Source organism: Schistocerca cancellata, chromosome 2, assembly GCF_023864275.1.
Source record: "Schistocerca cancellata isolate TAMUIC-IGC-003103 chromosome 2, iqSchCanc2.1, whole genome shotgun sequence".
In the NCBI taxonomy this organism is placed as follows: Eukaryota; Metazoa; Arthropoda; class Insecta; order Orthoptera; family Acrididae; genus Schistocerca; species Schistocerca cancellata.
Genome location: NC_064627.1, coordinates 11,048,654 through 11,075,486, shown reverse-complemented (window position 1 = coordinate 11,075,486; position 26,833 = coordinate 11,048,654). Strand labels below are relative to the sequence as shown.

Sequence of the window (26,833 nt, the reverse complement as noted above, 5' to 3'; positions counted from 1 at the left end):
GCACAAATAAGTGTACTTGAAGATATGAAAAAGTGTGCTAATGTACTGAATTAGGAATTATTGCAATGTTGACAGCCTTTCAAGAAGATAATTAAGTAGGTACGGTAGTTAACTTTTGTTCACGGAGTTACTACTGATATATCGTATGTGTAATATCGTGTTTAGCACCTGAAAGAAGAGATTGGATGTGCTGTTCTCATGACACTTCTTTGACAAACAACTGTGGAGTTTAAGTAAGTCACACAAATGAAATTTTTTTCATGCAGAATAACTCACACTGTTAGAAAAACTCGTGCAGTGCATGCACTGTTAGGGAGATACCAACTTTATTATCAGTATCCACCAAATTATATTATTAATCATCATTTCATTATATGCTAAATTATTTATTTATTGTTATATGTATTTTTCTTTCATTGTACAATAAAGTGTATCTCTCATTTCACTCAGCTACAGCTATCAGCAGTTTTAGCTTACACAGTCATCTTTGTACAATCTGACAGCAGAAACACACAACATGTGGTCATAGAAGGAACATGTGCTGATGAGGAAGGAGTCATCCTGCTTTGGAGATGGTGCATGGCACCAGTCAGCTCCGTAGGCAATGCTAGTATGCTCCCCCTCGTACTCGCCGAGCAGTTGCAGGCAGCCCCGTTTAGACTGAACTACCCGAAAACCGCCATAGATACAAGCAGCAACGATGTGCTCCCCTGTATAGGGATCCCATTTGACACGCCAGATTCCACCACCCAGTGGAAGTGACGAGATAGGTTGCCGTGTGTTACGTGTGTCCCACAGCCTCAGTGTCTCGTCGTAGCTATGCGTACAAAAGAAGTCGAGATTTCAACTGGTGGAAAGTCCATGATGAGATAACAACAACGACAGAATAAGGAGGCACTGAGTCAAAAACAGTCACAATGAAAAGAATAACAGAAATATTTAAGCTTTCAGAAAAAAGTCCTTCCTCAGAGGTAAAACTAACACACATGGCTACTGTTGTTGTTATTGTTGTTGCCTGTAAGCTTAAGTATTTATAATATTAGTTTCATTGTGTCTGTCTGACACTCAAAAACTGTAATTTGATACATACAATAGATAACAGCTCCGGTATAATGGACTGATATAAAAGAAAAACAACTAATGGCCAGAGCAATTCAAAGGATGAAAATATAGTTATTTAAGTGTATTCTAAGATAACATATATTAAAACATCCTCCAAATCAAATTATTTACGAACCTTTTAATGTATGAAAAATACATTTATTAATTTTCATAAACAAATTTTATTTCCCAAACTCTTTGAGTATAAAAAACCATCATTTAAAAACTGGAGAGAAATTGTGCCATATGCAAGACACAGTTTTATATTTCAGCACTTTTGTGCTACTTTCAGTATGTTTACTTGTCTATTTTCTTCCTCGCATCAAGCTATTAGTTGTATATACTAGTTGTTTCAAATGCACTATTCAATCTACTGTTTGTCATTGTGTTTGTTTTAGTGTTTCTTCTATTGCTTGTGTAAAGTTAAGGGGGTAGGACATCAAATGGGCCAACATGGACCAGGAGAGGCACTACGGGACATTTTAATATCCACTGTCTATACTTTTACAAATAAATCCATAAAATTATGTCAGCATGACCAGAAAGGATCCAGGATTCACACCCATAGCAGTGGAAGTTCAAAAACATAACAAAATAAATATTTTTACTTGTGAAATTTCATCATTTTTTCACTTACTATTGGCTGCATTTGTTGCCGTAGGTACACTTTTCTTCATAAGGAAGTGAGATTCTTTGATGAATTTTGCACAGCATACAAAAATATACTTACGGGTGTATGAAACTCTAGAATTATTAAAAACTGCAGTAAAAATTTAGATAATTAGCAATAAAATTTGAGATTTTTTCCAAACATGAAGTTTAAAATGTAACACCTCATTCATTTTTTCATAAATTAACTAAATTCTAGAGTTTCATACCCCTGTACGTACAGCTTGTATGCTGTGTAAAATTCATCAAAGAATCTCTCTTAATTATGAAAAATATATACCTATAGTAACAAATGCAGCCAATAGTAAGTGAAAAAAATGATGAAATTTCACATATTTTGTTATGGTTTTGAACTTCCACCACTATGAGTGTGAATTCTGAATCCTTCCTAGTCTTGCTGACAAAGTTTTATGAATTCATTTGTAAAAGTATAGACAGTGGAAATTAAAATGTCCTGTGGTGCCTCTCCTGATCCAAATCGGCCCCCTTAATGCAATTGTTTCTTTTGCTGTTGTCATTACACATGCATTTTGTATAATTTTTTAGCCAAGCACAGAGTTGTTATAAGAACAACATGTGAAGTGGTGGCAGAAACTTTGCTTGGCTAACAAATCATACAAATCTACATGTAACAACAACAGCAAGAGAAATGAGCATGTTAACTTGACACTTCATATTCAATTAATAGCTTCATGTGAGAAAGAAAATGCGCAAATAGGCCTAAAGCTAATGAAGATAGCACAAAAAGTGATAAAACCTGTTTGGATGAAAACAAAACAATAAAAACAACATCTTGCATAATACAGAATTCCTCCCCAGTTTTTCTTAGCAGACACAGAAATGAGAACTACAACAGCTCTATTATTTAAAAATTACACCATGATTTTGCCACTGAAAAATTTTCAGTTCTGGATTATTTTAGCAAAACAGTCAGCTTATAAATCCTGTAATGATTAACTTTCACTGAGTACTCTTCTTCAATTCAATAATCAATGCAAAAAATTTTAATTTTGAAATGAAGTGTAAAAGTGTAGTAATGAGCTCAGAAGCAGCCCGACCTACAGTTTTTGAAAGAAAATTATTAAAAACCAGCTTGCAATGCATGTTAAAGAACTTCTTACTCCTAAATTGTAGGGAGGGAGATATTAGAGCTGTTACAGTTCTATATCTACACACAGTATTAAGCAAATAATCTAGAAATGTACTTAAGCTTATACTGCTCGATTACAGTGACGAGACTATACTGATCACATTGCACACAGAGGTATTTAAAGAATCATTCTTCCCACGCTCCATGTGTGACTGTGTTGGAACAAACAAGTCAAGCTGAATTTTAACGTTAACAGTGCATTACACTATGTCGTTAAGGTAATGCCACAGAGTATACAAGAGATCTACAGCATTCTGTGCAGTACATTTTGGCGCACACACTTTCACATAAAAATGTATATTGTTCATATATACCCAAGAGACTGAAACAGGAAGAAACACTAACATGCAGTGCAATGTTGAGTGCCATCTTCTATTCACTTCAAAGAGGTTTGCAGAATATGTATGTAGATGTAGATGAAGTGTAAAACAGCTGCAGAGTTGTCAGAAATATGAATTAATGCAAGGAATGTGAATATTGTTTCCTTGTGTTGAGTTGTACTACAGCCTTTGTGATGACTGATGCTGGTAATTTTTAGCATGCACTGACAGACACTATTGCCACTCACAGGACATCATATTGAAGCTTCAAGCTGATTTGGTAATTGCACAGCAATGATTCTGTTAAATGCCAGACATAATTTGCAGTGGTAATGTTAGGATCAGATTAGAATGTTGGTTTATAGTCATGTGTCTCAAGTTTGTGAGAAGAGCCATCAGATTCAGTAAGTGTATTAGCTTTAGTCCAAGTATCTCCACCAGCTTTATTGCTCCGAAGACTGTGGACAAAAGCATGCACAAGCTAACAAGTTCAGAAACAGTTTTACAAGCAACCCAAGGTTTTAAGGAACATTGTTAATAAAAGCAACAAACTGTATTACTATACTGTAGTTAGAGAGCAAGGAGGGGGGGGGAGGGGGGGAGGGAGGAACGAGAATTCTTATGGTTCTTGCCGACTAACAGGCTTTACGCCATGTGTAGCCACTGATTTCAGCTACAATTTAGGCATTTTTTGAGAGATATTTTGGAAAGGATGATGTGTGTCTAGAGTGTCTGTTTGGGTCATATCCTACATTATACCATTAAGGTTGACAGCTAGCACATCACAGCGAATGCACCTCATGTCAGAATGAAGATGATGCTTCAGGAAATAACTTTTCCATAGATACACTTCATATTTTTATTCCTTTGTCACAACTTATTTCAAGATTTAAGCCACTTTATCAAGTTCTCATGCTTGTTGAAGCCAGACATAAGTTGTCATAACAGTATATAGGATTACAGGAGTCAGACCACATCTAACACAGCTGTTGACCTGTGAGGTAGCTCATTTTAGATGTGATCTGGCCTTTCCGATGTGACGTGTACTTTGGTTTTATTCTAGGTGATGCTGTTTACACCACCAACAGACATTAGTTTGAGAAACACAACACTTAAGTAGATTTCAAAAACCATTATGTTAATATGACACGATAGTTCATCTGGTTATGATGCTGTTTCCAGCAGAATATTCAAATGTATACATGGAAACAGTAACTGTTCTCGAAAGAACAGATACTGCGGATGACCGTGCAGCTTTTCCCTGGAATAAATGATGATTAACTGAAACCCTCAGCTGCCGACAGGTGTTGTTGATTTACCTCGATGTGGACAGCTGAAAATGTGTGCCCCGACCGGGACTCGAACCTGGGATCTCCTGCTTAAATGGCAGACGCTCTATCCATCTGTAATGAGTGGATGGGCAAATATCTATAAAGTGCATTACATATGTAGAATTGTGGACAGTTGGGAATGTTGGTCTCACGGGAAGTGTGCAAGGGATAAGTCCCTGCAGTCACGCTATTCATCTGTGTCCTCGGTGGCTCAGATGGATAGAGCGTCTGTCATGTAAGCAGGAGACCCCGGGTTCGAGTCCCAGTCGGGGCACACATTTTCAGCTGTCCACATCGAGGGAAATCAACAACACCTATCGGCAGCTGAGGGTTTCAGTTAATCATCATTTATTCCAGGGAAAAGCTGCACGGTCATCCACAGTATCTGTTCTTTCAAGAACAGTTATTGTTTCCATATATACAGTTAAAGGCTACCCAGCCATTGACCTTCGTCTGTGCGAATGCGCACAGGTTGCCCAAACTCTTACGGGATTCGCCAAAGTGTGCACGAGTAATGAGTAGATGGGCAGATATCTATAAAGTGCATTACATATGTAGAATTGTGGACAGTTGGGAATGTGGGTCTCACGGGAAGCGTGCAAGGGATAAGTCCCTGCAGTCGCGCTATTCATCTGTGTCCTCGGTGGCTCAGATGGATAGAGCGTCTGCCACGTAAGCAGGAGATCCGGGGTTTGAGTCCCAGTTGGGGTACACATTTTCAGCTGTCCACATCGAGGTAAATCAACACCACCTGTCGGCAGCTGAGGGTTTCAGTTAATCATCGAATATTAAAATGTTGCGCTGACATGATAGGGCTAGCTTGACAATTATCTTTGTAACTTGTCAGTGACTCAAGGGATATTTCCTGAATGATTTAACATACGTGGTAGTGAATCCACATACAAAAACTGGGATAAGAAATTCACCCCTTCCAGAATTATGAATTTCACTTTTGTTGAAAATTAGGACTTCAATACACTACTGAGTCATTTTCCATAGCATAAATTTCTAACTGCAAATTTGGCTTACTAAGTCTAGATTTTTAATGACCAGTTCCAGGCAGTACAGGCTATCTTTAGATCTGATTACCTGAAAACTCACCACAGCAACTGTTATCAACTCACTCTGGCTTTTTTAGAACACTTTCTATAAAGGAGCCCCATATGGTCTCATAAATGAAAGCATGGCAGATCCAAACAACAAAACAATTTCCCCTTTGGCACTGTCAATGTCATCATTCACTACTGTACTTTAAACGTAAGCTTAAGTCTCATAGTACAGTCAGTTTAATCTTTAGAGCTGTCAGCCAAGCTTAAAGGCAATCTTTAATGCTGTCAGCCAAATTTAAACTGTATATTTCAATTATGCTCTTGTTCATTTGAAGAGTGAAACTGGTAAATAAAAAATACAAAGTGCAACTTGCAGCTGCTTTCAAAAACTTAAAACGAGATATACTCCTTAATGATTTTGTTGCTAATACAAAAAATCAGTTTCAGGCAAATTGTGATACTGTTGTTGTTGGTACATTATGTGAACTTCCCAAGGGCTTTGTGTGGACCTTAAAATTCTACTTGGAAAAATAAAATATTATGGGATTACTGGCTCCCTTCTTGTATCAATGAAGTTTCACCTTCACAACAGAAAGCAAAGAGCAACTTTAACAGACTTCCATTCATTCACTTTATTTATGGTGATACGTAGCTCCCCAGAGAAGTGAGAAGTAACCAAACATCCTTTTTGCCATTGAATCATACTCGTGAATGAAAACTATAAAATAATATGTTCCAAGTAAGAGCACAGATATTTTCTGGTACAGTTAGTTTTATTTGCATGTGGTGACTGATTCTGAGGGACGACACATGTCCTATTTACATTTATTTACGCTGGCTGCTGTGGCCGAGTGGTTCTAGGTGCTTCAGTCCAGAACCGTGCTGCTGCTACAGTCACAGGTTCAAATTGTGCCTCGTGCATGGATGTCCTTAGGTTAGTTAGGTTTAAGTAATTCTAAGTCTAGGGGACTTATGACCTCAGATGTTAAGTCCCATAATGCTTAGAGCCATTTGAACATTTATTTACATTTTCTTTGCATGGAGCCATCACAATGATGGCTTCTGCAATGTCAGAAGTAACAGTATGACAATAATCACGCTTAGAAAACATGTTATATACCGTAATTGTTGCATCTTGTAACTATTTTATGATTTTATTACATTAAAGCTGATATGCAAGCGATTTATATTACAACCAGTGTCATAAAATTTGTTTAATGAATATAAACTTCTTTCCATCAGACAATATTTTTATTTTGTGTTAAAATCATTCCACATATAGTTTCTTAGAGAGTTTAGTAGTTTGTTAAACAAAATCAAACCACTGCTGTACGTGTTCCTATCTGCTATTTTTTAATGTTGTTCTTTTCTGGAATTAGTTATATTTTGTCCTTGTGTTGCTCTCGTGCAGAATCTCAGACATAAAACTTGGCTGCCACAGAGACCATGTCACACTCATTCATGTAAGGTGGCCAATATAACTGGCCATCCCTCAGAATCTAAGTTCAGGCATATGCACAATCTAGCAACACTGTAGGATGTGGAAGTGTACAAAGGAAGTGCTGTCTTTCTTTGTGAGTCATTACAGAGCTGTACCCACTCACGGTCTAATGGTGCCAACATGGTAGGTCAGTATGTTCGGTCGGAGGGCTAGGTGTCCTCAGTAAAAAAAAAACTCTGACCTTGAACAAGTGTCATGTAGCACCCACTCAGACCTACTGACAAAAGCAAAAATAAACAAAATGAGAAAAAAAAGTAGATAAAAATTCACAAATTTGAAACCCCTCTGTGACCTCCCCCCCCCCCCCCCCCTCCCCGTTTTTTAATTGAATTTCAGATGTCTGTTAAAGTTATGTCTGTTGGAACCTCAAAGATAATTTGCTTCACTGTCTAAACCACCAGACTTTCAGAAACAAAACAGCTTGTGGCTGTGTCAAAATTAGAACACTTCATGCTCGAGAGTTTCCTTGCCCTACAGCAGCCATTGGCCACACATGACCCATTGCCTAACTCCAAGTGCCGTCCGATCAGGTGAAAGTGATGCAGCACTATAGGTGTATTATCTGTTATTTTCTTATTTGCAGTTGTTGCATTTATCTTGCAGTTCCATAACGTGTCATGCATGACTGAAATTTATGAACATTGTTCAAGTGTTGCAAAATAGACTCACAAGTGAAAAAAATTCCTCAACATTTAGATGTTTTATTTGGTAGCGGGTTAATAGAGGGGTGAAGGAAACAAAGGCAGCTCAGAACCTGTGAGGTAAGTGCTTTTGGGAAAACACCTCAGAAAAGGATTTTCTTGTTTCAAGAAAGATCATTCTGACATTCAGGAAGTGTTGGTAACAGACATAGCCTATATGATGAACTGCGACCATTTCAACGTCATGTGATATTTGCTGCATGTTCCCCTTAATGTAATTAGTAAAATATCAAAAAGCTCATTTTGCTGTAAGACAAGTCCTTAAATAAGAATCTGCGGGTGGTAGTAATGCACAAAAGGAAACAGCCTCATACATGGCAATGTACAGTCATAAAATTGCATACGCTGAAGCTGATACAGCCCATCCAAAGATAATGTGAGATGTGGCAGACCGACAATGACAGCTACGAGTTGGGGGAATGCCTATGTTGAAATGGGCGACATTGGGTGGAAAAGTGGCAATGGTCCAGTGAGAGAGACGACTGATGTCTGTTCGACGACGTAGTGCCTATCTGTTTGTTAGCTGCTGTCAAATAAGATAAATTTCTCTGTTTCCTGGAAGTGCAAGAAGTGTGGAGAGGAGGCTTTCATGTCAAAGAGCTGCTAATGAGTAATGCTCAACTGTGTATCAGATGATTCACCGTACGGCTTCCGTGGAAGGGGATATTCACTCTGACTGGAGCAGAGTCATATTTTCCAACTAGAAAATATTTGCTGTCATTACTGATGCCCCTGTCTACATGGGATATCAATAAATTGATTGTATAGAGTACTGTAAATGCAAATGTTTCAGATAAAACTGTCTGTACATTATTGTGGTGCACAACACTCATTATAAAATCTGTTTCCCTGTTTTATAGTTAACCTGTTTCATTTTGCATTTGTCAAATAAATGAATTTGTGAGTGGGTTTCTTAACAGCTAACTGGTTTTAATATTACTGGGTGTATCAACCATGGAGAGAGCACTTCAATCTGAATTATCTCACGGAAAGTGAGATAAGTGGACGCTTTCCTGTTGGTATTTGGGGTTACATCTCAGCTTGGTGAGCAGGGTGGCCGTGGAAAATTCAGGGAAGCTTGAATGGCAAAGTCTATGTTAATATCCCAGAATACATATTGAAGGCAAGTGTTGAGTTGCTGTATCTTCAATAAGACATCCATTTCCTGCAGACTAATAGCAAAAAGCATAAAGTTTTTTATGATTTTCAAATATTCATCCATCCATTTCCTAAGTGCTATAATTTGTTGAAGTAACCATCCTACTCTGTTATCTGGTATTTTCCTGATGTCCCCAGTATTTATAGTTGGTCGGCTGGTTGACTTGGGGGAGGGGACCGAACAGCAAAGTCATTGGTCCCATGATCATGGATGGTAGAGGAAAGAACAGGAGGTTGGGGGAGGGGGCACCAGCACCACCACTGACCTGCACCCACACCACACCATTATCACAAAAGGAGAAACAAAACAGCACAACACACCAGACAAAAATGTAGGGAAAATGGGGGAGGACCTGACTGGTGTGGAGGCAAGGTTAATGTCTCCATAACCAACACCTATGCTAACTGAGGAACTAATTTCAGAGGAAATTTGTACTCTCAGGTAAAAGTACAAACCACTTTCATGAAGAAAATTGAGAACAGATGTAACCGTGCAGGGCTCATCCACTAACGACTGAGACAAGAAGGATGGGAGGGCATATTTAGTGCAAAGGGCCAAAAGCCAGGGGCAGTCCAACAAAATTTGGATCACAGTGAGTGCAGCCCCACAATTACAAAGAGTGGGCAGGGGAGGGGGTGAAGGTCGGTTCATTGCGCAGTAAAAAGACCGTGAGTAAATCTAGTATGGCCAATACAAAGATGGCAGAGGATGGTAGATTACCATCAGGAGAGGCAGAGGTAAGAAAGCCAACATGACGGGAGTCTCCTTGATGGCACGAAGTTTATTAGATAGAGAGGTAACCTCCCAAGAGTCAGTCCATGAGTGAGCAAAAAGGGATTTGATGTAAAGCCTTAAATCTGGCCCCAGAGGGTTTGTGGAGAATGGGAGAGAGATGGTCAGATCAGCAATCTAGGGCCAGGAACCCAAAGGAAATCAACCAAACAAGCAGCATCACCGAGATCAGCGACAAGGTTGTGGGTGGCCAAGACCGAGGGGTGGCAGGAAAACTATCGGATGATAGTCATAAGGCCACTCACAGAGCCTGTACATAATAAAACTTGGGTGAGGAAGGACTGTTTAGCAAAACACAGGGCCCAATAATGGCCATCAGTTCCTCAGTAAACTCCCCACATGTGGCAGGCAAGAGATGGTGCTCCATGCCAGCAGAGGAGATGAAGGCATACCCTACATGATCAATAGATTTACAGCCACTGATGTAAAAAACAATGGCATGCTGAAACTCCTGTAAAAGCATTCAGAATGCACAATGGGACACCATTGGTGTGATGGAGGCTTTCAGTCTTTGGAAAGGATCCATTGGAATCCGTGACAGAGGTACTAACGGGGGGAGGGGGGGGCAGTCAAGAGAATGGGGGGAAGAGGATAAGGAGGAGAGACAGAAGGCATGGAGGAGAGAAGTGGGGCAGAGCACAATCGATAAACCCACCCGTGGGTGAGCAGTAGGTGGGCAATGACCCAAAGCTAAGAAAAGAATAGAATAGGAAAGGTGAGCAGGAGAAGAGTGGATAGTGATGGCATAGGAAACCAGGAGCTGTGACTGCCAAATGGAAAGAAGGATCCTAGTGTCAACCAGAAAACTATTGACAGGGCTGGTGCAAAAGGCACTGGTGGCTAAATGGGTATCACAATGGTGAACCAGATCCGAGAGGAACAATGTGAAAGGGGCACCTGATCCATAAACCTTACAGCCATAGTCCATATGGAACAGAACCAATGCCAGTAAAGGCATAGAAGGGTTGAACAATCCACAAGGAAGTGAAGGACACAGAGTTTATGAAAACAGCCAACCTTCAGATGGTGCATATGGGCCAACCAGGTAAATTTGTTGTCAAAAAGAAGACCCAAGAAACAGAACTGGGGGACCACAGTCAGATGTTGGGAATCAAGGTACAGCTCCAAATCAGGACGAGCTGTAGTCTGGTGACAGAAGTGCACAAGCCTCAATTTAAAGGGAAAGAACTGAAAAATATGCGGGAGTGTCCGTGTGGAAGCGCACCAGATGGCACCCTGGAGCTGTCGTTCTGCAGAGGCCACTGAGTGGGAGGTAGTCCGAACACAGAAATCATCCACATAGGAAGCACAGGTGACCGACAGTATGACAGAGGCCACAAGTCCATTAATAGCAATTAGAAAAAGGACACATAACACAGAGCCCTGTGGAATGCCGTTCTCCTGGATCCCCCGTTATCTGAGAACATTGCCGACTGGACTTCGAATGATCAGTGGGACAGGAACTGGCAAATAAAAATTGAGGGGTCCATGAAGACCCCCACTTGTGGAGCATAAGGAGGATATGTTGGCACCGAGCTGTGTTGTACGCCTTACAAAGATCGCAGAAAACAGTGACGAGATCGTGCCACTGAGAAGAGGCCTGTTGAACTGCAGTTTCAAATTGAAGCAGATGATCAATTGTAGATCGTACCTCCCAAAAGTTGCTCTGGTAAGGGGATAAAAGGTCCCAAAATTCAAGGACCGATGTGAGCCAACTAGCCACCATCTGTTTGAATAAATTACAGGAAACATTGGTCAGGCTGATGGGCTGGTAACTATCAAGGGACAATGGATCCTTGTCATGCTTAAGAACAGGAACAACAATACTGTCTCTCCATTGAGAGGGGAAAAGGCATTGGAGCCAAATATGGTAAAATGTCTTGAGAAGATTTATTTATTATTTAGGAGGACTGAGGTGTTGAAGCAATTGGTTATGGATGGAATGAGGGCCAGGAGCTGAAATGTGGGAAGAGTTTGCCAGAAGTAGTTCCCATTCAGTAAAAGGTTCATTATAGGATTCTGCCTGTTAAGGGATAAAACAGAAGCAGGAAGCTTCAGACGGATAGGAGGACGATGATGAGGACATCACAAAATGAGTCGCGAAGTGTTCCGTGAGAACTGATGGATCTGTACAGAGGTCACTTGCAAGGGCAAGGCCTGGAACGGATGACTGCTGCTGACAACCTTGCAGGGTGTGGAGTGGAGCCCACACCCTTGATGAAGGGGCAGAAGAATCTAGAGAGGAGACAAAGTGTTCCAAACACATCCGTTTGCTCTGCTGGATTAAATAACAGGGGCTTCGATGTAAAAACGTTTGAAGGTAATATGACTGGCAGAGGACAGGTGTCACTTAAGATGTTGCACGATGCAACAACGATCACAGACAGCAATGGCAGTAGCCGTGCTCCACTGCGAAACTGGCCGACGCCGAAAGGGGCCCGGACAGTGGGGAATGGCAACGCAGCCACCACGGATTATCAGATCACAGATGAGTTCATTAATGCAACCTGACAAAGAAGGTGGAAACACAACCTGTGTGTTACACAGAGGCCAATCAGCACGATGGAAAGCCCGGCGGGGTAACCTGGTCGTCAGGGGGTGGAAAGGGGACGAGAGAATCGACGGGAAGTGGTCACAAACATAGAGACCGTCGTGTGGCAACCAGTGTACAGATGGAAGAGGAAGAGGGAAAGAGCAATGGCAAAGAAAGTGCTCTGTGCAGCACTAAAATGAGTAGGGGAACAAATTATTAAGAAGGCAAAAGTCAAACAGCAACAGCTTCCAATGTGGCACGAAGTGGGATCCACGTACTAAGAATATCCGTACGGACCAACGTGTAGACACCACCAGAAGCCCTCAAAGGGTCGACCCGGTTCTGACAGAAAGCACGAAACCCACGAAGGCACAGTGAGTGAGCATCATTAAAATGAGTTTCCTGTAGATCGACACACGCTGCCGAGTAAAAGGCAATAAGGGATCGCAGCTCTGAGAGGTGACGGTAATAGTCATTACAGTTCCACTGAATGATCTCGAAGTGTGTATCCAAACCGGTGGTGCAGAGATCAGAGCCAATCACGTCACCAGATCACTGATGACGATGGGGTCACGTCCGTAAATCAGATGTCAGACTCGGGTTACGATGGGAGAGATGGTTCCTCCGTGGGCACCGGGGTGGAGTCTTCTGTTTCTTCTTCTTCTCTTTTGGAGGTTGAGGAGTGAAGGGCACAGAGGGAGAGCAGGCTTCTGCAAGATCGAGAACCGAAACATAGCAGGTGACCTCGTGGTGCACAGACTGTGTGTCCCGTGGCCGACTTGTGGTAGACGTGGAGCCCCGTCACAGGCAGACGCCAAAGGAGGGGGGCATTTCTTCAGCTGGGGAGGGGGAGTGGCACCCCGAGTGGAGGGCACGGGACCTGGAGGAGAGGGGGAGAAGAGAGGGGGCAGGGCTCGGGTAAGGAAGTGGTAGGAGGGGGAAAGAACGTAACAGAGGCAAACGTAGAAGACTTTGACACAGGGTGGAGTCGGTCATATTATTGACAAGCCTAAGTACAAGATAGATGATCCAGAGACTTATACCCCTGTATCTTCATTTCTTTATTGTAAGCTGGGCAATCTGGTGAGCACGGAGACTGGCAGTCACGGCAAATTACACATAAAGGTGGTGGAACACAGTAGCTTCCCTCACAGAGAGTGTGTCTGCGTCACCACAGAGAGGGTCCCTCTATACAGTGGAAACACGTATGCCCAAAAAACAAGCACCGAAAGCACCTCCTGTTTGGTGGCATGTGCAGCTTCACATCACATTGGTAACACATAACCTCGACCTTCTCTGGAACGGTATCTCCCTCGAAAGCCAGAATAAAGGCACCGGTATAGGTGCAGTTGTCTTTATGACCCTCCTGCACACTTCGAACAAAATGAATGCTGTGTTACTCCAGGATAGCCCAGAGTTCCTCATCAGTTTGAAGGATGAGATTCCTACGAAAAAGCACCCCCTGGACCATATTCGGAGACTGGTGTGAGGTAACAGACGTCGGGATGTCACCGAGACGATCACAAGCGTGAAGAGCTGCAAACTGCGAGGCAGAAGCAGCTCTGATCGACAGGGAGCCCGACCGCATCTTACTGAGACACGCCACTTCGCCATATTTGCCCTCAATATTCTCCACAAAGAACAATTGCTTTATGGTGGTGATTATGTCCCCATCCATCGTAGTACAGACCGGATAGCAGGGAAAGTGTTTTATCGCGAGATGGTGAACCTGGCCCTCCTGCCAGGTGTGGCCAGGAAAGGAACGGCTGCAGGGTCACGTGAAGCAGCGTTCAATGACGTGCTACCATTCGAAGAGATGGACATTTGAGAATGGCCAGATTTTTACAGTTTGATAGCTGCACGCGCCATATCTGCCACAACTTGGGCCATCTGGCACAGCGGCCGTTGCTGGCACTCCGATGCTCCGGGATGACGAGCAACAACTATATGGCATACATAGGGAGGCAACAGCTCAGGAACCAGTAGTGTGAGCCCTGTGTTGTTAGGGGGCTCAGCCAAATATGTACATAACAGCCCTACCACACGGACTGGCTACACGTGCTGGTCACCTAGTGGGGGGAAGGGGGCTACAGTGGGGAAGGATGAGAGAAAGGAATGGGGGGAGAGGAATCCACACCACAGGCTCACACTAAAGACAGAAAATTTAGAAGTGGAGATCAAACTCTAAGGGGGAACCAAAATGCCAGAAAGAATGAAAGAGGAACAAAATTGCGAGGAATATAGGGAATGAGGTCAATAGCCAGGTCGACATAAATCAGAACAGCGAGGGGGCGGTGGGGAAGGAGTGAGGATAGGGAGGGAGGGACATGGTGAAGATAATGCAACCCGGGAAGGAAGAACGAGCTGCAATAGCTTGGGGTCCCGTGTGTACCACACATGACTCACAAAAGAACCGTGAGCCCCTGTGGAACCCCAGTGCTGATATTGTATTTTGTTCTGGTCATTGGGTCCTTAAAGTAGGTCCTCTTTGACACTCATACGTTTTCCCTAAATACATTGGTGAGGAAGATAATGTGTCAAAAGGTGTATCAAATGAATTGCATCTTCCCTTTTTTATTTTGTAGATTTGCCTTCTTTATTCCTTGTAGTTCTTTCAGATTTTTTATTGTTTACAGCTAAATTGTTCTGTTCTTTGTCCTCTGCATGTAAATCACTGTTGCTTCCAGTCAGTTCTCTGCTCGATTCCTGAGGGTTCATAGAGACATAAATCACACACAGCTGATTTTGCATTGTAGCTAAGAATTTTCTCCGATATGTTGGAATGATTTAACGGTAAATGCTCGTTTTGTTGTTATTTTTTTTATATTCACATGTGTTAAGCATCTATCATGACTGTATCATTACTTCTGAGATAGTTGAACAGCCTGACTTGATTAGTTTTAGTACCCAATGTTTTTACATGTTTGTTGAACTCCCTAGTGATTTTCTCCACTGATATTAATTTAACCATCTGGTTTTTTAAGTTACTTCAAACTTCCTCTTATGTAAAGCATGGATAGCATCTGCATTGTCATGTTTATTTTCTAGATCTGCAACTACTGCTATGTCATATTCCTCAAATTTTCTTGTACAGTTTTTATTTGTTACCCCATTGAGGGAAGTTTTTGTGCAACACTGTTGCCATGTGGAAGTTAAAATTTTCTAATTTTTTTGTACATCTCAGTTCAATACAGCACCATTTGCATCTGACTCAGCCAACTGGCATTATTATGGTTCTCAGCCAACTAGTGAGCTATGACTCTCATCATATTTTGTGCTCAGTAAACTGTGTTCCTAATCGGATTGTTTAATCTACATCTGTCAGCTATGACAGGACCTCAATTCTTAACTCCCGTAGAATATACTAATACATAGTGGCAGTGACAAATATATTTCTTAAGTAGAATTAGATGAAATAAGTAGATAACAATTTATTTGCAGTACCACAAAGCAGATCTGTTCAGTATCGGTTTAGGGCCATGACAGCATAAAGCTAACGGCATTTGTTCCACGATCACAGGACCTCAATCCGTGGGACGAGGTATCAGTGTCACTGCTGTGCAAACTACAAATGCAAGTGACATTCAAACAAATATAGAAAATGCATGCTGGGAGATACATCATCACACAATTAGTGGAACAACTCCACAGTACCTTCAACAAATCTTATGTTGTCATCCCCATTAAGATATGAAAGACAAGCAACAATAAAAATTGCATAAAATATCCTGTGAAGTGTTGTAATGCAATGCCACATTACAAAATTAATCTTTACTCAACCTGTGCCCTGCATGTTACATTAACTGCAACAATAAACAGTACGCAGTTTGTTTATATTTGCTGACTGACTGATCCTACGATATAAACAGAAAGACATCAACTTGGCTGTGAGTGTAGTGTGCAGATATACTTGTCAAGTAGCCAACATTAAACAATTCACAGATTTGACGGAGCAAGTGGAACCAGTAGGATGTCATTAGTAATCAGAATACTGACCACTGGCTTTTGGTCCCAAGAAAAAGTAAGATGGGGTGACACCGAAATTTTCACATCACCCAAAAAGGAATTAAGGAGCTTTTTTTGCACTTGGTAATAGTACACAAGTAAACTATTTTTCTCAGAAGCACATAATTTGATTCCTCCTCTCAATTCAAAACACTTGTTTCAATATGAAATAAGCACATGGCACAAGATTGACACGAGTTTGTTATTGTAACCACAATCAGAAACATTGAAAACACCTGGAATTTCTCCATTCTTTCATCTGACAGGCTATTTCCTTTCAGCATTACTACCACTCACAGATTCTTATATAGGTACATGTGGATATTGCATGTTTCTGCAGAATGAGCCTTATGTTATTTTTGTATTTTTTTTTACTAAATTTCTGACACGTTCTCCCAGAAGTACTCACCCCACACTTAGTACAAAGGTTCTGTGCCACCTCTGTTGTCTTCACCCCTCTCTCTATTCTACAAAGTTTTGAACAATGTTCATAAGTTCCAAGCATTCAAAACCCAATATGTAACAGCAAGATAAGTGTTACAACTGCAAATAAGAAAATGATAGTCGATAATGCACTCGTAGCGACATGCCGTGTTTGCCCAGTCAGATGGCAGCTGGTATTAGGTGGCGGGTGGCATATGGCCAGTGGCTGCTGTAGGGCAAGGAAACTGTTGAGTGTGAAATATTCAGATCTTAATGTAGCTAGCCCCCCCCCCCCCCTCACCCCCTGCATGAACCATGGACCTTGCCGTTGGTGGGGAGGCTTGCATGCCTCAGCAACACAGGTAGCCGTACCGTAGGTGCAACCACAACGGAGGGGTATCTGTTGAGAGGCCAGACAAACGTGTGGTTCCTGAAGAGGAGCAGCAGCCTTTTCAGTAGTTGCACGGGCAACAGTCTGGATGACTGACTGATCTGGCCTTGTAACACTAACCAAAACGGCCTTGCTGTGCTGGTACTGCCAACGGCTGAAAGCAAGGGGAAACTACGGCCGTAATTTTTCCCGAGGGCACGCAGCTTTACTGTATGGATAAATGATGATGGCGCCCTCTTGGGTAAAATATTCCGGAGGTAAAATAGTCCCCCATTTGGATCTCCGGCCAGGGACTACTCAGGACGTCATTATCAGGAGAAAGAAAACTGGCGTTCTACGGATCGGAGCGTGGAATGTCAGATCCCTTAATCGGGCAGGTAGATAAGAAAATTTAAAAAGGGAAATGGATAGGTTAAAGTTAGATATAGTGAGAATTAGCGAAGTTCGGTGGCAGGAGGAACAAGACTTTTGGTAAGGTGAATACAGGGTTATAAATAAAATCAAATATCGGTAATGCAGGAGTAGGTTTAATAATGAATAAAAAAATAGGAGGTTGGGTAAGCTACAACAAAGAACATAGTGAACGCATTATTGTGACCAAGATAGACACGGAGCCCACGCCTACAACAGTAGTACAAGTCTATATGCCAACTAGCTCTGCAGATGACGAAGAAATTGAAGAAATGTATGATGAGATAATAGAAATTATTGAGATAGTGAAGGGAGACGAAAATTTAATAGTCATGGGTGACTGGAATTTGATAGTAGGAAAAGGAAGAGAAGGAAATGTAGTAGGTGAATATGGATTGGGGGTAAGAAATGAAAGAGGAAGCGGCCTGGTAGAATTTTGCACAGAGCATAACTTAATCATAGCTAACACTTGGTTCAAAATCATAAAAGGAGGTTGTATACATGGAAGAAGCCTGGAGATACTGACAGGTTTCAGATAGATTATATAAATGTAAGACAGAGATTTAGGAACCAGGTTTTAAATTGTAAGACATTTCCAGGGGCAGATGTGGACTCTGACCACAACCTATTGGTTATCAACTGTAGATTCAAACTGAAGAAACTGCAAAAAGGTGGGAATTTAACGAGATGGGACCTGGATAAACTGACTAAACCAGAGGTTGTACAGAGTTTCAGGAAGAGCATAAAGGAGCAATTGACAAGAATGGGGGAAAGAAATACAGTACAAGAAGAATGGATAGCTTTGAGAGATGAAATAGTGAAGGCAGCAGAGGATCAAGTAGGTAAAAAGACGAGGGCTAGTAGAAATCCTTGGGTGACAGAAGAAATACTGAATTTAATTGATGAAAGGAGAAAATATAAAAATGCAGTAAATGAAGCAGGCAAAAAGGAATACAAACGTCTCAAAAATGAGATCGACAGGAAATGCAAAATGGCTAAGCAGGCACGGCTAGAGGACAAATGTAAGGATGTAGAGGCTTGCCTCACTAGGGGTAAGATAGATACTGCCTACAGAAAAAGTAAAGAGACCTTTGGAGAAAAGAGACCCACTTGTATGAATATCAAGGGCTCAGATGGAAACCCAGTTCTAAGCAAAGAAGGGAAAGCAGAAAGGTGGAAGGAGTATATAGAGGGTCTATACAAGGGCAATGTATTTGAGGACAATATTATGGAAATGGAAGAGGATGTAGATGAAGATGAAATGGGAGATATGATACTGCGTGAAGAATTTGATAGAGCACTGAAAGACTAAGTTGAAACAAAGCCCTGGGAGTAGACAACATTCCATTAGAACTACTGACAGCCTTGGGAGAGCCAGTCCTGACAAAACTCTACCATCTGGTGAGCAAAATGTATGAGACAGGCGAAATACCCTCAGACTTCAAGAAGAATATAATAATTCCAATCCCAAAGAAAGCATGTGTTGACAGATGTGAAAATTACCAAACTATCAGTTTAATAAGTCACGGCTACAAAATACTAACGTGAATACTGTACAGAGGAATGGAAAAACTGGTAGAAGCCAACCTTGGGGAACCTCAGTTTGGATTCCGTAGAAATATGGGAACACATGAGGCAATACTGACCCTACGACTTATCTTAGAAGACAGATTAAGAAACAGCAAACCAATGTTTCTACCATTTGTAGACTTGGAGAAAGCTTTTGACAATGCTGACTGGAATAATCTCTTTCAAATTCTGAAGGTGGCAGGGAGCGAAAGGCTATTTACAGTTTGTACAGAAACCAGATGGCAGTTATAAGAGTCGAGGGACATGAAAGGGAAGCAGTGGTTGGGAAGGGAGTGAGACTGGGTTGTAGCCTCTCCCTGATGTTATTCAGTCTGTATATTGAGCTAGCAGTAAAGGAAACAAAAGAAAAATTCGGAGTAGGTATTAAAATCCATGGAGAAGAAATAAAAACTTTAAGGTTCACCGATGACATTGTAATTCTGTCAGAGACAGCAAAGGACTTGGAAGAGCAGTTGAACGGAATGGACAGTGTCTTGAAGGGAGGATATAAGATGAACATCAACAAAAGCAAAACGAGGATAATGGAATGTAGTCGAATTAAATCGGGTGATGCTGAGGGAATTAGATTAGGAAATGAGACACTTAAAGTAGTAAAGGAGTTTTGCTATTTGGGGAGCAAAGTAACTGATGATGGTCGAAGTAGAGAGGATATAAAAGTAGACTGGCAATGGCAAGGAAAGCGTTTCTGAAGAAGAGAAATTTCCTAAGATCGAGTATAGATTTAAGTGTCAGGAAGTCATTTCTGAAAGTATTTGTATGGAGTGTAGCCATGTATGGAAGTGAAACACGGACGATAAATAGTTTGGACAAGAAGAGAATAGAAGCCTTTGAAATGTGGTGCTACAGAAGAATGCTGAAGATTAGATGGGTAGATCACGTAACTAATGAGGAAGTATTGAATAGGATTGGGGAGAAGAGGAGTTTGTGGCACAACTTGACAATATTTGGGAATAACCTCGGGTACTCCTGTACATTATTTGCACAAGTGGAGTTGTGAGTACTATAATCAGAGCACTAAAAGAATTTGAGTTTCCAGCTAAAATAATTTGCTTGGTGGCATTGTGTCTAGAGCAAACACTCTGTAAAGTGCAGACAAGTACCGGTCTATCTGAACAGTTCAAAGTTCGAACTGGCCTCAGACAGGGAGACACCCTCTCCCCTATATTATTCAACCTTGTGCTGGAAAAAATAGACAGGGAATTTATGAAAACTGACCTCATTGGAATACCCTTAGACAACATGTCAATGACCCGACTGGCATACGTGGATGATATAATCCTAATCAGCGGTAGTAGAGAAGAGCTCGGAAGAATGGCAGGCTCATAATGCAAGATTGCCAGTAGGGCAGGCCTGCAAGTCAGTGAAGATAAGACAGAATACATGGTCCTGAGCAAGTCAGCAACAGATGGGGACCCACTCACTGTGGACAGTCTCCGATTCAAAAGGTCAAATACTTTCAAATACCTTGGTAGTCTCTGCAATGATCAGAACATCTGTGAAATCAAAATAAATGCAAGAATTGTTGGAGGCAACAGAGCATACATTAGCCTTCAGGATGTGCTGAAGAAAAGATCCCAGTCAAGAAGTTTTAAGATCAGGCTGTACCAAAGTATGATTATGCCAGTGGTTATGTACAGTTGTGAAAGCCTGACCTTTAGGAGAACAGATGAAGAGAAACTACTTGTTTTCGAATGAAAAATTCTCAGAAAAATATACGGTCCTGTGATAGATTCACAAACAGGGGAATGGAGAATTTGACAAAACCAAGAATTAAAAGAGCTTTACGCATCAGCCTGACTTTATAAAATGCATAATAGGAAGATGGTTGACCTGGGCTGGGCATGTAGCAAGGATGAATGAAGGGAGGATACCCCACGATGTGTTTCTGGGAGCTGTAGCTGGAAGGAGATATTGAGGATGGCCGCGGACAAGATGGAAGGTCAGTATTGACAAGAACACTGAGGACACGGGACTAGGAGCGGGTGAGTGGTGGCAAGAGGCTCGCAATCAGGAGTGATGGAGGAGTGTGGAGCTGGATATGGTCACTAAGGACCAAGCCATGGATAAGTAAGTAAGTAAGTAAGTTTTAATTGTAATTTCTGTAAATTTAACTTTAAACAATGTTTAGTTTCAGGACCTTTTATTGTGACGATATATAAGGGCCCGATTTTTGGTCGCGGGATAGTGAGTTCGTGGCTGAGTTTCACAAGAGTAACCTGTGCTGGTTAGAACAACAACAATGCTTCAAATTAACAGTGGAATAAGTGTTAAACAAGTAGTCCGTGTGTAAAAGCAATGACAGTGTCTGCTCCATATGTACCTGATCATTCTTCAAGAACTGTGAACTTTGTGGTTAGGATTTTACTGCTCGTAGATGTTCAACAATAAACTATTGTAGCAGTATGTGGCGGTTCGCCTGCTAACTTTTAATGAGGGTTATTGGAAGTTATAAAACAGTGCACTGGCCATATGACTGTTTATTATTAGGGGGTTGTGAAAAGTGAAATTAAAGTACTGTTAAATGCAACTGTGCATCTGTCGGCTACGTTATTTACTGTAGTCTGTGTCCAAATTACAAACCCCAATTTTCAGCCAGAGTAGCAAGGCAGTACGTCAACACTGAGGATAACAAATGAAGAAATAAAAACAGGTGGAACCGCTACAATATGTACACTCTAATGGGTTTACTGTTAATACTAACAATCTCTTTCTGAGAAACTGTGTGTTACACTACAAGAATGCAAGACAGAACAATAATTTCCATGTAGATTTTCTCTCTTTACGTACAGGTCAATGTAAGGGTCTTTACTACAGTGTGAAGGTCTTCGTTGAGTTTCCATCTGATATAATGCATGAAATAGGGAATCTCCATAGATTAAAAAAAGAACACACATACCTTATTGACTATTCATTCTATAAATTATCGGGTTGTCTAGAATCAGTATTTGAAGATTCATGACAGCTGAATGACAAGTAGTAAACTGATATCTAGTTGCAAAGAATGTTGCTAGTCAATGTTCTATGACAAATATTGAAGTGTTAATACAGATAGTTAGCTAGCAATATATGACAAACTCTAGATATTTAATACAACTGAGAAAGCAAGAGCTTGTGGTGCAGTAGAATGCACATATGTCCTAATATGGGGTTGAACACTGAGATTTAAAGGGCTTGTATGGAGGAGGAAGTGTTGGCTCATACATAAACTGTTACTGTGCTATTTACATTTTATATATATTGCTTGAGGTTCTTGTGAATGGCAGAATAGCAATTAGCAGGTGACAGTGGGTCAGAGATGGAAGGGGGAGAAATGTAATGTGACCAGTAGATGGCAAACCACCTCTGCCAGCTGTTGCACTCACAGTGGAGGGAGGGCAAAGGGTGCAGCATAATGTCGTCCACAGGTGAGCATACAAAATGTAATCACAATTGTAAAAATGTCATGTTAAATAAAAATGTGAGTTCTTTGAATGTTCTCATGATGGTGATACCAGACACCAAACTTTCGCTGAAGGCAGCTTGTAGCCAGCATATTGAATAAACACGAATGTTAACTGTAGGTTTGTCGATAAAAATTTGTGCGAATAAAACAATAACAAAAAAAGTCAGCCTAAATTTGGTAGATCTATGTGACCTATAAAATGGTAATGGGATTGAGCATTTCTGGTCATAACAACATACAACGTAGAAAAATAACAAAATTTGTTAAACCACAATGAATCAAAATAATTATTACTATATCCTAGATGATTAAAAACAAATGTCAAAAGCTTTTTACAAAGTAGAAGCATTCATATTAATGGTCCTATGTTAAATTTAGTTTAAGACATCAGAGACATTTTACTTAAGTTTAACAATTATTAAATACCGCCTGTTACCCACGGCTAGGCTCGCAAATCGATAGTTCAGTTATGACGAGTGATGGTAACCCAGTAAGCTATTGTACACGCAATAACGTCAACTGCATTCACGTGTCTGCCTCTTCTTGTAAGCACAGCTCACAGTGGGCCCTGACGCAACACACGGCACTGCTGCTGAGTGGTGCCTGCGGAGGGGCATTGGCATCTGTACATTGTACGGCATATACAGTTTGCTACAAATTTAATAATTTTTTAACTCGGTTTATGTTCACTGAGGTGAGAAAAAGATATTCCATTCTTTCCTTCATCCTCTTAGTGGTTCTGCTCATGGTTCAAGCTATCTCCATACCTCATTTCGTCAAAATTGGTTCAATGATTTAGTTGCCTGGAAATATAACCAACAGAGTTAATTCTGCATTTAACAATGTTGGTATGGAAGTGAGGATTACACACATTGAGGATTGTATAAGTATTGTACCACAACCTTCAGCCAAGGCTGTGCTTGCATGTCAATAAAACGAAACGAAATCAAAGCAGCAAGTAAGAAAGACAGTGTGTGTGTGTGTGTGTGTGTGTGTGTGTGTGTGTGTGTGTGTGTGTGAGAGAGAGAGAGAGAGAGAGAGAGAGAGAGACACTCACCACTCTCTCTCTCTCTCTCTCTCTCTGAAACACACACACACACACACACACACACACACACACACACACACACACACTAGCAGCTGCAATAGACGCATCTCCAGTGCCAGATTTGTGTGTGTGTGTGTGTGTGTGTGTGTGTGTGTGTGTGTGTGTGCGTTTTGTTTACTAGACTAATAAATCCTTGATCAACAGATATAAAATAAAAAATATATATGTTTGTGATGGAAGACATTGGGAATATCAAATTTGCACATAACTGCACAAGAAAAACAGGCCAAATTATTATATATAATGTCATACGATTTATGCCACAGAACATACCTTCCTGAAGCCAATGTATTGGGATGCATTGCATTGCAGTGTAGGCTCGTCACACCTGTTTCGTGACTCTTATTTGTTACTGTTGGTTGACTAACGCCACATCTCAAATCGAAGGTGTGAAACTTGCAGTCATCTCCACCTTTCACAACAGAAAAAATGGTTTCTATGTGTAATAACATTCACCTGTGTTCTTTTTGAGAAAGAATTGGCAAGTTTTAACTGATCAAGACCGAGAATCTGCTATCACTTTCTATAAGGGTATTCATGATGATATAATTACAATACAAATAGAGATTACAAAATACCAGGGGCGTTCAATAAGTAATGAAACACTTTTTTTTAAACTCCATTTTTCAACAATCTCCATTCAACGTGATGGCCTTATACCTCCACACTGAGAGGTCCAGTATGCCCACACGGTAGCACCCTACTGATCGATAACAGAGTCAATGTCTTGCTGCACCGATACCCTTTTCATCATTTGTATACTGATTCCTGCAGAGTGCATCCTTCATTGAGCCAAACAGACGGAAGCTCTTTATGGGCTTCTGCTAGGTAATGAGAAACCCAGAGGGCAAACATCTTTGAGTATCGCCACTGGTGGACAAGTGTGTCAGAACTATCAACAGAGATGTCCAGCTGAGCAGTAAGTTGTTCAACTGTGATTCAACGATCACCTCAAATGAGAGTGTCCCAATGTTCCAACATTGCAGGAGTCACAGCCGTGTACGGCCAGCTGACACACGGGAGATTGGATAGGTTTGCACCTCATTGCGACGATGACAGATACCTCGCCCGATGACTCGTCCTGCTCCTTTTCACTGCCAGGTTGCCGTAGACATTCTGCGAGCATCTATGGATATTTTTGATGCTCTTGTTTTCCACCAAAATGAATTCAGTGAGAACTCCACATCTCTGTTACATATGCCACTTTGAAGGCTACATATAGTGCCACCACCTATTGGAACTTTATGAAACTACAGGGTTTGAAGCAGGAATATTCCACAATGTTCCACAATAAATTCTGCATTTTTTCAAATGAAACTGGTTGAGAAAAAAATGTATTGGATTACTTATTGAATGCCCCTTGTGCAGGTCACATGAAGTAGAAAAATAAACATGGCAAGGTAAGTTTTGGTAGAACGCAAATAATCTAGGAGTTTAGGAGACCACAACGAAATAGTTACATAGTTACATGCTGAGTCATTTAGAGACACACAAAAAGGGATGAGAGCTTTGCTAGCTTTTGGACAAATTCTTTAACAAAACACACACACACACACACACACACACACACACACACACACACACAGTGCAGCTACATTTGTCTGAAAGCTAAAAACGTTTTAATTGGTTTTTTTTGTGTGTGCCTGTTGATGACTCAGTGCTTCTACTATTTGGTGAAAAGCAGAAAATTATTACACTATATGTATTACAATGCTGTGTTGAAACTTTTTTCCTTGTAGCCATATTGAATGTCGCTAAAAGTTGCTGCCATGTGCAATGAGCAGTTAACACATAACTGATGTGAGCACCTCTTACTGCATTCCTTAATTTACATTTTAAAGAGATGGTGCAAACAAATTCAGTGAGGGTGACACTTGAAACAACTCCACTTGTGCAAATAATGTACAGGAGTACCCGAGGTTATTACCAAATATTGTCAGGAAGATTCCTGTACATAACTCGATAATTTTCCAGTAATTTTGCCTTTCTTATGTCGTCATAGGTGACCTGCTTCAGTTATCTTTTCATTAATAATGGTAGGGTCTAATCCACATAATTTCTAGCGTTGGGGGGTTAGCAAGTGTTGGAGATGGTCAATTTCACAGTGGTACTCTGAGAACAATAGGTAGAATGGCACTGAAATTATTAGAAGCTGTGTGCTTACAACCATGGTCTGAAACTGAACCCACATTTAAAACTGGAATATAATGGTAGACTCTAAAGACATGTCAATATGTACATTATTCAACTGTGTTCCCACATAGAGGTTTGAAAACTGCTTTGGATATAAATCAACAAAGAGAAACCTTTGGTGACAGAGAAGACCAACAATAGAATTAGCAAACAAGTAGGAAAAAAGTGCACGACCAATTGTTCTGGGAGACAGTGAAGCACCACAGAACAAGTTGATGTGGGAATTATAAGAAGTGCCAGTGTAGACCAGAATAAGAAGTACAGCATCATATACAGAACACAGTGCAACCAGCAATGAGGGATGGCCGCTAATGTGAGTACTGCTGAAGATATATGCAGCACAAACATGTTGATGCTTTCTTGACCATTTGGATAAATTGCCTGATGGCTTCTGCACTCAAATGTCGGTGCAACAGGTACATATAATCTGCGGCTGCAAGCTCGATTCCAGTCCACCACCAGCAGTGGAGGGTGAGCCACTCTTGACGGCTAAATGTCAGAAAAAACATCGAACAATTAAAAGTCAAAGAACATGAGACAGAAGACGACAGGCAATTTGTTATATATGTATGGGGTATAAATTGCAATTTGTAATTGGAAAAACAATTTATTGGTAGGGAAGGCACAGCACTGTATCTGGGATGGAGACTGCTCAACAGGTATAGAAGTAACTTTGGGGTATGCTTTCAGCAAAATGTGTTGGGCCTTTAGGTTTTCATGTTGTACCTTAATGATCTTGCACACAATATTAATAATAACCTCAGAGGATGCAGTTACGTATACCGGGTGAGTCGGAAGTCACAGTACACCCCCATTACGTCAAAAACGCTGCAGGAATGGGGAAACCAAAATTTTCCAGCAAGGTATGGGTGAGGTGGTCCATCTTTTATGCTATGCACTGAACATGGGTGCCATCTTGAAATCGGCCATCTTGAATCTAAGTTTTTTTTATGTAAAGGGGTGG

The 26,833-nt window shown here is 41.1% G+C and overlaps 1 protein-coding gene across 4 annotated transcripts in view; it reads right to left on the bottom strand.

The window, feature by feature from the left end:
* Nucleotides 1–366: 366 nt before the first annotated feature.
* LOC126161303 (diphthine methyltransferase) overlaps nt 367–26,833 on the bottom strand; it is a 161,482-nt gene continuing 135,015 nt past the window's right edge. For all 4 annotated transcript variants that reach the window (XM_049917055.1, XM_049917054.1, XM_049917057.1 and 1 more), the window contains 2 exons: nt 23,950–24,088; nt 367–817 (listed from right to left, as the gene is read on the bottom strand). In XM_049917055.1, coding sequence (XP_049773012.1) covers nt 469–817; nt 23,950–24,088 — 488 coding nt within the window. In that variant the 3' untranslated portion in view covers nt 367–468. The remainder of the gene's footprint in view (nt 818–23,949; nt 24,089–26,833) is intronic.